Genomic DNA, 17,112 nt, shown 5'->3' with positions numbered 1-17,112 from the left:
TGCAACAAAACCTTATGCACATGTTATTTCATATTTATGGGGTATGCCTTCAGGATAAATTCCTTGAAGTAGGATTTCTGGATTAAATGCATTTGCAATGTTTGAGATTATGCCAAATTCCTCTTCAGGGAGTCAAACCACCTTGCATTTTAACCAGCAATACACAAATGCAACTCTCTTCGCAGCCACACCAAAGAATGTATTGTCAAGTTTTTGGATCTTCTCCCAACAGAAGAGAAATCACAGCACAGTTTTCGTTTGTATTTCTCTTAAGTGTGAAGCTGTGTTTAAGGATCATCTGCATTTATTTTTCTGTGACTTGTCTATTCATCACTTTGCTACCTACTTTTACAGCTAGTCTGATCTTTTTTTTTTTGAGACAGTCTCACTGTCACCCAGGCTGGAGGGCAGTGGAGCAATCACAGCTCAATGCAGCCTTGACTTCCTGGGCTCAGGAGATTCTCCTGCCTCAGCTTCTTGAGTAGCTGGGACTATAGGTGTGTGCCACCACACCTGGCTAATTTACTGTTTGTAGAGGCAGGGTCTCAGCACGTTGTCCAGGCTAGTCCCAGCCCACTCCTGGGCTCAAGCAATCCTCCTGCCTCTGCTTCTCCCAAACTGCTGGGATTATAGGCATGAGCCACCGTCTGATCTTTTTCTTAAACAATTAAAAATATTGGCTGGGCATGGTGGCTCACACCTGTAATCCCAGCACCTTGGGAGGCCAGGGTGGGTGGTTCACGAGGTTGGGAGATCAAGACCATCCTGGCTAACACGGAGAAACCCCATCTCTATTAAAAATACAAAAAATGAGCCAGGTGTGGTGGCACGTGCTTGTAGCCCCAGCTACTCGGGAGGCTGAGGCAGGAGAATCGCTTGAACCCGGGAGGCGGAGGTTGCAGTGAGCCAAGACTGAGCCACTGTACTTCAACCTGGGCAACACAGTGAAGACTCCATCTCAAAAAAAAAAAAAAAGAATTAAAAATATTTCCCAGGCTATAATCCTCCAATGGTTTCCTATCACAACTAAAGTCTATATTCTTTGCCAAGGCCCACTATACACACATGGCCTTAACCCACCATAGTCCTGGCATCCTTTTCACTCTTCCGCAGCCACCCTGTGTCTTTCTGTCCTTGGCCAAAAACAAGTTTGCTCCCATTCAAGGAACTCGAAAGTAACTGTCTGCGTGGACCCCTGGCTCTCACCAACCATCCTCATAAGGCTCCCTTCTCACTTTAGGGCTGCTCACAGGTCACGTAAGGAGAGCAGCCATCTTTCATCCCCACAACCCCCATGTAACTGTCCTCCTCCCCAATCCATGACCCTATTTTACTTTTCTCCCCAGCACCTCACCACCTAACATTCTTGATTATTCATGTATTATCTATCCCTAGCTCCCTCCAGAATGTAAGGATCAGAGTTAGGATGAGGTTCTGTCTTGTATACCACTGTTTGCCCTAAATCTGGAACACAGCCTGGCCACCTAAAGGTACTCAATAAACATCTGTTTCAGCACACCCAAAACTAGACAAGTTTCTCCCAGTTTTCCCACATCTTTTAAGATTTCTTCTAACGTTCTCTCTTGATTTGTCATCTAATCAAATCTTTTAAAGTGGTAAGCATCAAATCTTTTAAAGTGGTAGCTATTCAGAATTAAAGATGCAAGATAGGCTACCAAGAAACAAAAAATATTAAATGATGAATTCTAAAGTCCAGGGAAAAGTCAATGCTAACTCCAATTTGACATAAGAACTTTTTTTTTTTTTTTTTTTTGAGATGGAGTCTCGCTCTGTCACCCAGGCTGGAGTGCAGTGGCGCGATCTCGGCTCACTGCAATCTCTGCCTCCCGGGTTCACACCATTCTCCTGCCTCAGCCTCCCGAGTAGCTGGGACTACAGGCGCCCGCCACCACGCCCGGCTAATTTTTTGTATTTTTCATAGAGACGGGGTTTCACCGTGTTAGCCAGGATGGTCTCGATCTCCTGACCTTGTGATCCACCCGCCTCAGCCTCCCAAAGTGCTGGGATTACAGGCGTGAGCCACCACACCTGGCCCATAAGAACATTTAATACTAAAATATATTAACTACAAAATGACTCAACCCATAGATTTAACTGAATTCTACAGGGAGGTACAAGGCATCAGTCATCAAAATATGTTTTTATCGGTACCCTTGAAATCAAATGTAATGAGACTGTGTATGATGTTACTAGAAAAGATGCCCAATCATAAAGGATAGGTAAATAAATGATACTCCAACCATCTGATGGTACATTAAGCAGTTACTAGAAGGCATGCGATAGAGCAGGGTGTCCTGGCATGGAAAGATATCCTGGAGCACTCTCTGGATGTCAAGCAGTGATTCAGGAATTTATGACATTATTTCACTGCTGTAAGTTATGAAGCAGCTCATATAGAATGATCTCATTTTTCTAAAATAAAATGTTATATTCATATGCATACCATAATCAATGACTTTTCTGTATTCTCTACGTCTTTTACATCAAACATATTATTCAAAAAAGCAAAAAAAAAAAAAAAAGGGCTTAAAATAGCTACTGGAAAGAGGAAAGACCTGTTGCTCAGAGGTTTTTCCACATTACATTGCCAATTCTTTCCCCACCTTCACCCATCAGTGGAAAAGAATAGAAAGAGTCACTTCAGAGAGCGCCTTTAGCCAGCAAATTAGCAAAGCTCCTAACGTCAGAACATAAAATGCTCCATGAAAAGTCAAGAGTACTAATAAAATCGGACAATAAGATATTATTTTGTGTTACTGATACTACCGTCAGTTATGTTAGACATACCGTTAAATAAAGGCAAGGTAGTAGAAAATACTTTGAGTCTATCTGAAATGTTTACTGGGTTCTTAGGAGCATCTCTTAGAAATAGCTTGACGAGACCAGGCGTGGTGGCTCACACCTGTAATCCCAGCACTTTGGGAGGTTGAGACAGGTGGATCACCTGAGGTCAGGAGTTCCAGACCAGCCTGGCCAACATGGTGAAACCATCTCTACTAAAAACACAAAAAATTAGCCAGGCATGGTGGCACACACCTGTAATCCCAGCTACTCAGGAGGCTGAAGCAAGAGAATTGCTTGAACTCTGGGCGCAGAGGTTACAGTGAGACGAGATCGCGCCATTCCACTCCAGCCTGAGCAACAAGAGCGAAACTCCATCTCAAAAAAAAAAAAAAGGCCAGGCGCGGTGGCTCACACCTATGATCCCAGCACTTTGGGAGGCCAAGGCAGCTGGATCGCTTGAGGTCAGGAGTTCGAGACCAGCCTGGCCAACATACTGAAACCCCGTCTCTACTAAAAATACAAAAATTAGCTGGGCATGGTGGCATATGCCTGTAATCCCAGCTACTTGGGAGGCTGAGGCAGGAGAATCACTTGAACACGGGAGGAAGAGGTTGCACTGAACCAAGTTTGTGCCATTGCACTCCAGCCTAGGCAGGAGTGAAGCTCTGTCAAAAAAAAAAAAAGAAATAGCTTGAAGAACAAAGCCGAGCGTCATTTATGTATGATTTTTGTCTAAGTAACAAAAATAATTCTTCATTGTAGAAAAGCTAAATTTTTTGTTTGTTTGTTTTGAGACAGAGTCTTGCTCCACTGTCCAGGCTAGAGTGCAATGGCACGATCTCAGCTCACTGCAACCTCTGCCTCCTGGGTTCAAGTGATTCTCCTGCCTTAGCCTCCTGAGTAGCTGGGATTACAGATGCCCGCCACCACACCCAGCTAATTTTTGTATTTTTAGTAGAGACGGGATTTCACCATGTTGGCCAGGCTGGTCTCGAACTCCTGACCTCATGATCCGCCCACCTCAGCCTCCCGAAGTGCTGGGATTACAGGTGTGAGCCACCACGCCCAGCCAAATGTTTTACATCTCAGTAAGAATTTCTGTTTCCAGGGAGACTGATATAAAATTGTCTGAAATAAAGATATTAAAAGCAAACTTTCAATGTGTCTATACTTTATATTTGGTGTTCTGGCCATGTTTCTATGGAAACTTATGAATAATAGGCAAATGCCGAAATGGAGATTTCTATTATCACTTTATTGAATGCCACAAAAATAAATTTTGAGACAAATTGAAATAAAAATGTAACTGTCATACTAACATACAATGGTAAATTCTGTGCTTACAAATTCTCTTTTTCCAACTTTTCTGATTTAGCACTCTTTATCATCATCCCATGCTTAATGCCTGGTACCTTACCTTCCCTCTTGCCAGCTTCTAATATTCCTCTGTCCAGTGCATTCTCAGCTTCAATTCACAGTTACCAGAAAAAACTCTTTAAAATTTATCAACCTGTTTATTTGATGGGTATATTTAGGCCATTTTGTTACCTCTACTTTTATTCTTATCCACTGAAATGAATGTATAGACATAAGATGGAGCCAGGCAAGATGGCACACGCCCGTGGTCCCAGCTATTCAGGAGGCTGAGGTGGGAGGACTGCTTGAGCCCAGGCCAGGAGTTCGAGGCCAGCCTGGTCAACACAGTGAGACTCTTTCTCTTAAAAAAAAAAAAAAAAAAAAAAAAAAAGAGATGTAAGTGTTGCCTCTGAATCGTGTAAAATAAACTTTGAAAGGAACTAATCAAGACCGAAGTAAGTTCTCAAAAACAGGACTATTTTATGGGTAAAATACATGATGCATTCTGGATTTTTAAAAGTTTTTTAAGAACTGAACTTGGTATATCTCACCTCCATGTCAGTCGGAGAACTGAGAACCTTAGTTCTGCTCAGTGGCTGTCTTACATAGTCATTCTACATACCTAATTCTTCATTTCTTCATTAGCAACACGGGGAATATAAACAGGCCTTATTTTGGAAGGGCTAAATTACATGTACATTAAAGTATGTATTTTCATGTACACTGGGTGGGAGCCTTATTTGGGGCTCTCACCCAACACCACCCACCCATCTACTAACTGGTGTGTAAAATCACTCAGAGGCTTACCTGACACCACTAAGAGAGCATTAAGTTTTCACAAGTACTTACATGCTTTGTGTATTAAAGGTACAATCAGTTAACTCACATAATATATTTGTTCATTCTTTCACAATGTTTGAATATTCCGAAAGGTAAGTACAGTAGTTCCTAGTTACAAAGGCATGTCCATCATGAAGCTTAATTATTATTTTAAAAATTAAGAGTCCAAGCAAAGTTTAAATATAAGAGTTCTAACACATTTCTTCTACAGTAATGAAATCTCTGGCATTTAAACGAAACAAATGAGCCCACTGGATTTAAACATCTTTATGATACAATGTTTTTCTACTTCAAAGGAATTAGTTTTTATTCAAGAATCACGCTGTTACCCAGAATTATTTTTACCTAGACTTATCTCTTTCCAAAATTCTAGAGGCAAAAAACTAAACGTTTCCTCTCTCCTCACCCCTACCTCAACGGTTTAGAGTCTGACGAACCCCAACATTCTCATCTTTGACCAGGATTCTATTGGCAGGATTGGGAGGAAGGAAGGGGAGCCACGGAAACAAACACTCTTGAGCAGGCAGGGTCTAGCATTTTAACTTCCAAACCATTACATTATAAATTAAGTCTAAATTTATACTTTGTCTCTTTTGAAACTTCTAACCATGAACCACCCCACCTCTCTTTTAGAACAAGGAGGTATTGAAGTCTGTTAAGTCACCGGAGAATGGCTGGAGATGTATTTGCCACCGTGGGAATTTTAAAGTAATCAGAACTCCGTGGCTAAACTCCTTTGAGTTAACAACCTCTGGGCGCGGTGGCTCACGCCTGTAATCCCAGCACTTTGGGAGGCCGAGGCGGGCGGATCAAGAACTCTGGAGTTAGAGACCAGCCTGACCAACATGGTGAAACACCGTCTCTACTAAAAATTCAAAAATTAGCTGGGCGTGGTGGCGCACGCCTGTAATCCCAGCTACTCGGGAGGCTGAGGCAGAGGAATCGCTTGAAACCGAGAGGCGGAGGTTGCAGCGAGCCGAGATCGCGCCACTGCACTCCAGCCTGGGCGGGGGACAAAACGAGATTCCGTCTCAAAAAAACAACTTGTCTGCACCCCTGGTAATAACCTCTCACACCCTTCACAGTCATTTTACGCCCCTCCCCCCATTTTCTTTCTTTCTGTGTTCAAATTATAGTTGGAAGGAATAAAGCAGCTTCTTTCAAGCCGACTTAACCTATTAGGAATACCATATAGTGTCTCCTATGGCAACCTCTATTTTGAGTCTAGATAAGAAATCCTCAAACATCTGGGTCTAAACTGTCGCGGGCATCAGCTATCTTCACGGATGGGAGGAAGGAACAATCAGACCCTTACCTGGTTCCTTCACTTAGGTACCATCTGGATGGGTTAAGGAAGGGAATGGGATGAGTACTCCGAAGTTGAGGTATTTGAGTTTCCATTGAGAAAAGGAAAACAATATACCCCAAAAGTCTTAGCAAAGTCCCACCAGACAATGAACAGAGCTACAAACAAGAAGGGCGGCGGACTAGAGGGTCCCACGCCGGCTTGGGAGAATGGGAAGAGGGAGCAAGAACTGGGCGTTACGGTAAGGAGGAGGGAAAGAAACTGGCCAGACGCAGCAGGGAAAGAATAAGGGGTGGGGACGCGAGGCAGAACCAGCCTTCGTCCCGGAGCCCAGCCCCGGGAAAGCCGGCTACCGGCAGGAAGGAGCCCGAGGCGGCGGATGCCTCCCGGGGGACTCTGGGGGAGGAGGCGGGCAGAGGTGAGCCCGAGGGCGGATGGCATCCGCCGCCTCCTTACCTTCGGGCATCTCGCGGTCGCTGATGTGCTGCAGGTGGTGGCCCTCGCCCTCTCCGAAATCCAACTCGGCAGGCTCCACAACAGCGGGCGCTACCGCCACCGCGTCCCCGGACACCGCCTCGTAGATGTCGGACGCGCAGTACAGCTCCGCCGACCCCGCGCGCCGGCCCAGCTTGGGGCTGGCATTGGGGGACACGCAACAGGTCAGCGTGTTCCCCATGGGAAGCCTCCGCTCCTCTCTGCCACCGCCTTCGCTCGCCCCCTACTCCGCCGCCCTCAACAGCCGCCCCCTCCCCCAACAATGGCGCGGCCGGCACCGGCAGCCCCGGGCTACGCTGGGGCTGCACCGCGCAAGCAGACGCCGCCTCGCCCGCGGTTCGCCCGCCCGCCCCGCGGCCCGGCCCCGGGCAGGGCTCGGGCCTCGGCCGCACCCCCACCGCCGCGCTGCCGCCGCCTCCCTTGAGCTGACTCGTCTGCGAGGGCGGTGACCAGCCCGGCTTATTTAAAAGGGGTGGGGAACCCAACAAGCGCTGTGAAGCACAGCCACTGCCGGGAGAGAGCGCGGCTGGAGCTCCTCCTCCTTCCGCCGCCGCCTACCGACTGAAGGCCGCTGGCCCTGGCCGGTGCCTGCCAACCGGAACGCGACCTGCGGTCACCTGGTTAGGAGGAACCAATCATGCTCAGAGTTCCCCCTCCGGCGCCCGCCTCGAAGCCAGGCACGTGACCCGCTGCCCCGCCCCCGCCTGGCAGCTGCCCAGCCCCTCACGCCGCTATCCCAGACTCGGGTTTTCATTCATCGCTGGCTGCTGGGAGCTTTCCGGTCCTACTGGAAGCGCATGGGCATTTGTAACTGGAAGCTGTGTCAATGATCTCTGTAGAAAGCCATTATTAGTAAAGAGTGCGCTCCATTAGCAACTCTTTTTCCGAGTCTGACAGCTTTCGTTTGCTCACTAAACTTGGTTACACCCAAATTGTTAACTGTTTTTGCAACTCAGTGCTCCGCTCCTGTCTTCCAATGAGCGTTAGTTTTCACCTGCAACGTGATCATAGCAACCCTGGGGCCCTGGTCCTACTCTCCATAAAGAGTTGTGGCTGTGGGTCTTGAATGAGACTCGAGGACACGTCACCCTTCCACTTCCTCATCCATAAAATAGGGACCTAACTCGTCCCTGCCAACTCTGAAATGCTGGGACTCGCCAACTCCCTTTTCTTGCCTGTTTCTCTCCTCTAGGCAGGGACTTCCAGGTTTCTCTTCTTGTACTAAAAACAGCACAGAAAGCACGATTTTCTCACGCAAAACTGAGAACCATGCAGTGGGGCACCACAGTCTTGATTCCATGAAGATGAATAGTTACCATTTGGCAAGCACTATGTGCCAGACAGTGTTCCAACTGTGGTATATTTATTTAACCCTTAAAAACAATCCCGGCCGGGCGCGGTGGCTCATGCCTGTAATCCCAACACTTTGGGAGGCCGAGGCGGGCGGATCACGAGGTCAGGAGATCCAGACCATCCTGGCTAACACGGTGAAATCCCGTCTCTACTAAAAATACAAAAAATTAGCCGGGCATGGTGGCACGCGCCCGTATTTCCAGCTACTCGGGAGGCTGAGGCAGGAGAATCACTTGAACCCGGGAGGCAGAGGTTGCCGTAAGCCGAGATCGCGCCATTGCACTCCAGCCTGGGCGACCTAGGCTCCGTTTCAAAAAAATAAAACATAAAAATAAAAATAAATAAACAAATATACATATACACACACAATGTCACTTCCTCCCTAAGCTTGATTTCTACCTTTATTTTCTGATCATCATGATCAGGGACCCTCACCCTGAGCAGTCATGTAAGCTTGCGGAAGTAACTTAACTTCTGCGTCCCAATTTCTTCTATAAAACCTGCAAAATGGGATTGCTTTTTTTTTTTTTTTTTTTTGAGACGGAGTTTTGCTCTTGTTGGGCGCGGTGGCTCACGCCTGTAATCCCAGCACTTAGAGAGGCAGAGGCGGGTGAATTGCTTGAGGTCAGGAGTTCAAGACCAGCCTGACCAACATGGAGAAACCCCGTCTCTACTAAAAACACAAAAATTAGCCAGGCATGGTGGCGTCCACCCATAGTCCCAGCTACTAGGGAGGCTGAGGCAGGAGAATCTCTTGAACCTGGGAGGCAGAGATTGCAGTGAGCCAAGATCAGTCCACTGCACTCCAGCCTGGGCGACAGAGCAAGACTCCGTCTCAAAGAAAAAAAAAATTGTCTGAAACCCTAGGAATGTCATTAGATACCATTTTGGATGATTCTTGTAGACTTGAGACGATGCCTATTTTAAGGTACAAAATAATGCCTGCATTTAACAACAGACATACACAAAAATAGATATCTACGACCTTGAAAACTGAAGAATTTAAAACTTGCTAACCAGGAAGATATTGGGAAGCATTGTTACGGAAATAGATTTTAAAACATTTTGAATGAAGGGAATATTGGAGAGAATTAAGAAAAAAAAATTCTGTAACAGTGGCAAGCCTGGGAGAGCAAAGGGAAGCAAGTAGGAGGAATGTGCTTTGAATTAAGCAAGAGTTTGATTCTGTGAAAGAAGCTGAGACTTTATATAGGTCCAGAGTTAACTCATACGTTCACTATCCATTCAATACCTGAGCTCTTAGCACATGTCACATACTTTTTAAGTGCTGGGGATGTTGCTTTCACCAAGATAAAAAAAGGCTCCTGTTCCTGCAAAACTTCCAGTAAGGGAGTCAACAGACAACATTGGCCATCAACCTCCACCTTCATGGCCTAGGATGGCTATTGATCTCCAGCTATTGGGTCTTCATTCCAGACAGCAGGGTGGAGGAAGGAAAAAGAAAGAAAAAATTTGGGGGCCGGGCATGGTGGCTCACGCCTGTAATCCCAGCACTTTGGGAGGTTGAGCGGGGGGGTGGATCACCTGAGGTCAGGAGATTGAGACCAGCCTGGCCAACGTGGCAAAACCCTGTCTCCATTAAAAACACAAAAAAAGGGCTGGGCACGGTGGCTCACACCTGTAATCCCAGCACTTTGGGAGGTCCGAGGCAAGCGGATCATGAGGTCAGGAGTTCAAGACCAGCCTGGCAAACATGATCAAACCTTGTCTGTACTAAAAATACAAAAATTAGCTGGGCATGGTGGTGCCTGCCTATAATCCCAGCTACTCAGGAGGCTGAGGCAGGAGAATTGTTTGAACCAGGACCATGGAGGCGGAGGTTGCAGTGAGCCAAGATCACACCTCTGCACTCTAGCCTGGGCTGCATAGCAAAACTCCGTCTCCAAAAAAAATGCAAAAAAATTAGCCGGACATGGTGGCAGCTGTAGTCCCAGCTACTCGGGAGGCTGAGGCAGGAGAATCACTTGAACCCAGGAGGTGGAAGTTGCAGCAAGCCAAGATGGTGCCACTGTACTCCAGCCTGGGTGACAGAGTGAGACTCTGTCTCAAAAAAAAAAAAAAAGAGAAAAGAAAGAAAAATTTTTGGAAGGCCCATATAGCATAGTGCTTACAAATCATTGGCTTAAAGCTTAGTCATATAGCCATACCTAGCTGCAGGGAAGGCTCAAAAAAAAAAAAAAATAGTCATATAGCTAGGGTGACTAATACAAAAGGAAGAAATGGATATTGGAAGGCAACTAGCACTCTCTGCCACATTCTGTAAGGAAAAATTAAGGAAGTTTCTGTTTAAAACCAGAATAACAACAGGCCTGGCATGGTGGCTCATGCCTGTAATCCCAGCTCTTTGGGAGGCCAAGGCGGGTGGATCACAAGGTCAAGAGTTTGAGACCAGCTTGGCCAGCATGGTGATATCCCGTCTCTATTAAAATACACAAAAATTAGCTGAGCATGGTGGCACGTGCCTGTAGTCCCAACTACTTGGGAGGCTGAGGCAGGAGAATTGCTTGAGCCCAGGAGGCGGAGGTTGCAATAAGCCAAGATCACACCATTGCACTCCAGCCTGGGCAACAGAGAGAGACTCCGTCTCAAAAAAAAAAAAAAAAAAAAAAGCGAGAAAGAATAATAGCAATAAAATTTCATAGCCCTTTGCAAGAGTATGTGAAAAACAAGGAATTTGTAATGATCTTTTCTTAAGCTAAGAAGACAGAAAAAGTACAGAGAGGATTAAACTATAGAATGAGACTTTAGGTTAGATGCAAGAACAATTTTATGACAGTCAAGAGATCAGGGATATACAGTTTGTTGTGTGTGTGTTGTGACTAATTGGTTCCATCTCAGGTATCATAACTAGTTGTTCTAATATAATAGGATTTTGTGTGTAAGTTATATATACATTTTTTTTCTCAGCAGAGGGTCTATAGTTTTCATCATATCCTCAAAGGTAGCTCTTAGCAAAAATTTTAAGAATTACTGTTATGCCTAATATGATGTGGAACAGCTCAACTTCTCTCATTCCTGATTTCAAAAAATTCCAATCTGGATTTTTCAGTAAATTCGGCATACGATGGTGCTGGTACCTCTAATTTAGTAAACTGCCCTTCTTCCACTTATCTCTTCACTTATCTCTTTTCACTCCTTCTGAACTATTCCCCTGCCTTCTCTCTTCTACACCATGTAGATTTGTTTCTGCCAAGTGAGTCAGTTGAGATGAGAAAGCTAATTTATGTGAAATGATGCTCTGAAAAAAAAAACAAGAAGGGTGTTAGTTTGCCATATCACCAGGGCAGGTAATGCTCATTGGACAGGTCAGTTCTTGCCCCAAATTTTCACTGTGATTACAGTTCCAAACATCAGGGTATTTTATGAGACAAATTCTAGGAAGGGCTTGCAGTTTTAAGAGAGACTAGGAGCTTCCTTTTGCCTTCCTGCCTTATAAACTGGTGTATTTGCTTCCAGTTTCATTTGCCTAGGTGCTGCAAAAGGTCTAAAATCTTACCCAGCCTTTTCAGCCCACTGCTAGACTTCCTCAGATCACCTCCTAGTGGGGGTGGAAGATCCTTTTTTTTTTTTTTTTCCGGAAGTGTCTGTTCAGGCTCCTGGTTTTCTAAGCAAATGCCTGCTCTACTCCCAGTTCCAATGACTATAACAACATGTTGTTTGCAGTTACTTAGTTTTATAAGAGAGCTGCCATCTACACTTGCTCAGGAAATAAACTTACTACAAAATTAATCTGGGAACAACACAAGTATAAATAAATAAACTAGCCAGGTCTGGTGGCTCATGCCTGTAATCCCAGCACTTTGAGAGGCCGAGGCGGTGGACCACCTGAGGTCAGGAGTTTGAGACCAGCCTGGCCATCATGGAGAAACCCCGTCTCTACTAAAAATACAGAAATTATCTGGACATGGTGGTAGACGCCTGTAATTCCAGCTGAGGCAGGAGAATCTCTTGAACTCGGGAGGCGGCGTTCAAGTGAGCCAAGATAGCGCCACTGCACTTCAGCCTGGGTGACAGAGCAAGAATTTTTTTTTTTTTGAGACAGGGTTTTGCTCTTGTTGCCCAGACTGGAGTGCAATGGCACGATCTCGGCTCACTGCAACCTCCGCCTCCCAGGTTCAAGCGATTCTCCTGCCTCAGCCTCCTGAGTAGCTGGGATTACAGGCATGTGCCACCATACCCGGCTAATTTTTTGTATTTTTTTAGTAGAGATGGGGTTTCACCATGTTGGCCAGGCTGGTCTCGAACCCCTGACCTCAGGTGATCCACCCACCTCAGCCTCCCAAAGTGCTGGGATTATAGGCGTGAGCCACTACACCCGGCCAGCTGGAACCATTTTCTTGCAATGGCTTAACACATTCCCACCAGGTTATTCTAGTAGCCTTTTTGACAGGTACCTTCTCAAATCAAGCTGACATTAGAAAGGCAAAACTGGAGGAGGAGGAGGAATTGCATTAAACTTGACAGCAGGGAAAAGTTTGAGGAAGTCTTTTGAACCAGATTTGTCCCCTAGAAACAAAGCTCATAGATTTTAGGACGTCATCTTTTTCTCATGATGGCTCTATTGCCCTATTGTTAAGACAACTCTATTTTTATCCTCACAGCGTGCAGTCTACCCTTAAGTACCTCTAGAAATTTTCTGTCAGAAGGGATTAGGACAGCAATCTGGATGGATATAGGGCCCAGGAAACTAGTCTTAAGCGATATGTTTGTATAGAAAGCACATTAAAACAAATGAACAAACAAAATACCTACTTAGATTGAATTTTATTGGGAATAGGTCCTTGTCTCCTGTGCTGGGCAGACCTTGCTTCTATAGGGTGCTTGTTTGATGAGTCTACATTGAATAATGCCACACACTCCATGAGCTGTTTCTTTTCAACACACAGATGAAATAGAATACATTTTTATTTTTTTGGATGGAGTCTCACTCTGTCGCCCAGGCTGGAGTACAATGGCACAATCTTGGCTCATTGCAACCTCCGCCTCCTGGGTTCAAGCAATTCTCTTGCCTCAGCCTCCCGAGTAGCTGGGACTACAGGTGTGTGCCACCACGCCCAGCTAACTTTTTTGTACTTTTTAGTAGAGATGGGGTTTCACCATATTGGTCAGGCTCGTCTCGACTCCTGACTTCAATTGATCCACCCACCTCTGCCTCCCAAAGTGCTGGAATTACAGGCATGAGCCACCGCACCCGGCCATGAATGCTCTTATTAAAAAAAAATTCTGCCCAGCACTTTGGGAGGCCGAGGCGGGCGGATCACGAGGTCAGGAGATCGAGACCATCCTGGCTAACACGGTGAAACCCCGTCTCTACTAAAAAGTACAAAAAATTAGCTGGGCGCAGTGGTGGGCACCTGTAGTCCCAGCTACTCGGGAGGCTGAGGCAGGAGAATGGCGTGAACCTGGGAGGCAGAGCTTGCAGTGAGCCAAGATCGCGCCACTGCACTCCAGCCTGGGTGACAGAGCGAGACTCTGTCTCAAAAAAAAAAAATTCTGGTTATGTAATCAATACTTTGCTCAGGAAAGAAAAAGAAAAACTCTGAGCTCACAGGAGCAATTGGAGCTAGAGTGTCCAAACTGGACCTGTCCTGTTCTTTGCAGCCATAGTGTTAGCTTCAAGATCTAAAGAGTTGGGAACTCAGTAGCTGCCCTGCTCTAGCCATCTGATAAACCTCTATTCAGTCTTTGAGCCTCAGAGTGCCTATGAATTTCTTTGATTCCCTCAAGGCTGTGAGATTCTGCATCTTCAAAGCAATCAGTTCCTTCTCCAAACCCTTACTATAGAGCAACATTGTATTACAGTGTATGCTAATTGTTTACTTGTCTGACACCCCCATTAAACTAGGAACTTGCTGAGATCAGAGCTAATTTAGTCATTTTTCAATATCTCCCACACTAACTAGCTTGTAGCACTCTCAACAAATTTTTCCTGAATGAATGGATAAATAGATGAAAAAGTTGAATTGACAGTACTAACAATCACAATTTGAGAATTGTGTGCAATGATTCCTTATTTTGTTCAGTATTTCCTATTCTGTTTTATGCCTCTGCTTCTAGTTTCTGTTCTCCTGTAGCATTTTAAAAAACAACAACCATTGTATAAAGCTCATGAGTTCGGGTCAGGAAATTAGGCAGGCCGCTATAGGGACTGTTCATGCCTGCTCCAGGATGACTGGGGCCTCATCTGGAGTGGACGTAACGATTGGACCTGGCTGAGACTGCTCACCTGGGGCCATATGTCTGGAGTGTTTGTTAGCTCTAGCTGTCAGTGGGGTTCTTCCACTCTTCTCCAAATCACATCCCCAAGACTGAAAGTTTATGATGACTTGCAAATCAAGTGACTAGCCCGTGAAGGCTGGCACATGTGGGACTGGTTGCACATTCCCTATAGCATGGTAATCTCAGAATAGTCAGACTTCTTACAGAATGCAGCTATCTAATCTCAGTGTGTTTCACTTCTCCAGGAAACATTAATCTAAAAACATGGGGCAAGTAGAAGAGGTGTGGTGAGCAACATTCCTTTAAGTGAAGGGGAAAAAAATCCCCAAATCTCAAAACCAGTTTCTTCACTATTGTGAAGTTCATCCAGATCATCAGCTTACAATGGATTATGCTAAAATTACTGTAACCAAATCTAAGTCTTATGCACTATCTGGCATCCAGAGAAGCCCATTTTTCTCCTTGCCTCTGAGTTTTTTAGGAGTTACAAAGAACGCAGCTTTCTGCAGGTGCTTTCACCTGCATAAGTCTATTTTGCTGTAAGTCTATTTTGTCGCATCAACTTATATTTTAAATGTATATTCAACTTACTTTTTTTGAAAACAACACACACACACACATTAAATCAAACTAAAAAGAGTAACAGGGGAAATTTCCTAAAATTTACACATTAAGAACATCATATTTTTCTTTTTTTTGTTTTTTCGAGACGGAGTCTCACTCACCAGCCCAGGCTAGAGTGCAGTGGCACGATCTTGGCTCACTGCAACCACCATCTCCCAGGTTCAAGCGATTCTTCCATCTCAGCCTCTCAAGTAGCAGGGATTACAGGCACCTGCAACCATGCCTGGCTACTTTTTTTTTTTTTTTTGAAATGGAGTCTTGCTCTGTCACCCAGGCTGGAGTGCAGTGGCACAATCCCGGCTCACTGCAACCTTTGCCTTCCAGGTTCAAGCGATTCTCCTGCCTCAGCCTCCCGAGTAGCTGGGACTACAGGCACGTGCCACCACGTCTGGCTAATTTTTTGTATTTTTATTTGAGACAGGGTTTCACCGTGTTAGCCAGGATGGTCTGGATCTCCTGACCTCGTGATCTGCCCTCCTCGGCCTCCCAAAGTGCTGGGATTACAGGTGTGAGCCACTGCACCCGGCCATAAAACAAGATTTTAAATGTGATTATTATTGTTACTTTTTTTTTTTTTTAAGAGTCTCGCTGTGTCACCCAGGCTGGAGTGCAGTGGCACAATCTCAGCTCACTGCAACCTCTACCTCCTGGGTTCAAGCGATTCTCCTGCCTCAGCTTCCCAAGTAGCTGGGACAACAGGCATGTGACACCACGCCAGGCTAATTTTTTTGTATTTTTTGTAGAGACAGGGTTTCACCATATTGGTCAGGCTGGTCTTGTACTCCTGACCTCAGGTCATCTGCCCGCCTTGGCCTCCCAAAGTGCTGGGATTACAGGAATGAGCCACGGCATGGGCCTATCATTGCTACGTTTAACTAGCAATTACCATGTGAATGTGTACTGGGTATTGCTTTACATGATTAACTAATACCCACAAAAATCCCAGGATATGTAATATGAAAGTCCCTCAGGAAACCCTCCACCAAGACCAAAGACCTGCCTAACTCCATCACATAAGAATTTCCCTTCTCCCAGGAAGTGGATGGAATGAGCAGACTGTGTGCTATGGCCTGTTTTTGAAGCAAGGTATGCCCAGGTCTGGGTGCCCTTCCCCAGAAGTATCAGGGGAGGAGTCTGCAACATCTGTAAACTCTGCTTAGTCCTCTTTTGGGTAGAAATCATACTCTTCTGGCATTTTATGTTTCTATAAAAGAATAGGGAGAAACCTGCCCCTCAGAGTTCTCAGTGAGGTAGAAGGGCCACAATTAGGTAGCAATTATGATTAGGTATCTATATAGAGGAAAGGAACAAACAGGGTCAGAAAAATAAATATTCCCTATTGATATCCTAACAAGGCCTTGACTGAAAGCAAAACAAACACAGAATGAGCAATGCAGCTTCTGAGGCTCAAGACAATTTGGATAATTAATTATAATTAAGAAATAATTAATAATGATTTGGATAATTGATGGTCTGCTCCCTTCAGGCTGTGGGCTGGAAGCAGTGCTTAACTCATCCATAATGGAGCCCGAGGCAAAGGAAAAATTACAAATACTTACTGTGTCTTTATCAAAATTATTGCTATCTTGTTCATTGTAAATTTGTATATAATTTTATGTTTTAAAATATTGCATTAGCATATTATTTATGATGAGTACCAATGGTTTATGGTTTTGGTGCCCCTTAGGTTTGGTGCCTGTGGCAAGCACCTTACTACTTCACCCTAGTTCAGGCCTGTACTCAGAAGCAATGTGAGCAGTATCTGGATATTGCTTGGCTTGCCCTTGGAGGGGAATAAAAGGAGAACCAAACCCTTGGACTAGTCTCTGACCCTTGGTGTCTTGATATTTCCAAATCACTGAGATCAAAAGAATAAAATTCCAGCCTGGGCCAGAGACTAGAGGCAATATGTCCTGTAAGTACAATATTACCCCATTTTACAGTTGAAGAACCAGGACAATATGAATGACAGACATGTCCGAGATGACAGATCTAGAAAGTGGCAAGTGAGGGCATGAATCCAGATGGGATGGATTGCACAGGTTATGTCCCCAGCTGCTGGGCTCGGAGACATCCGAGCTGTGACATCCACT

At 45.3% G+C, this 17,112-nt stretch overlaps 1 protein-coding gene across 3 annotated transcripts in view; it reads right to left on the bottom strand.

Moving 5' to 3' along the window:
• Nucleotides 1–9,144, bottom strand: part of CCNYL1 (cyclin Y like 1) — a 51,062-nt gene extending 41,918 nt beyond the window's left edge. The window contains exon 1 of one of the 3 annotated variants that reach the window (XM_008974269.5): nt 6,764–9,144. In XM_008974269.5, the coding sequence (XP_008972517.1) occupies nt 6,764–6,983 (220 nt within the window). In that variant the 5' untranslated portion in view covers nt 6,984–9,144. The remainder of the gene's footprint in view (nt 1–6,763) is intronic. The other 2 variants (XM_003820812.6, XM_055109025.2) reach the window with 2 other exon arrangements.
• Nucleotides 9,145–17,112: the final 7,968 nt, after the last annotated feature.

Source organism: Pan paniscus, chromosome 13, assembly GCF_029289425.2.
Source record: "Pan paniscus chromosome 13, NHGRI_mPanPan1-v2.0_pri, whole genome shotgun sequence".
Taxonomy (NCBI): domain Eukaryota; kingdom Metazoa; phylum Chordata; class Mammalia; order Primates; family Hominidae; genus Pan; species Pan paniscus.
This window is presented reverse-complemented; position numbering and strand designations above follow the sequence as displayed.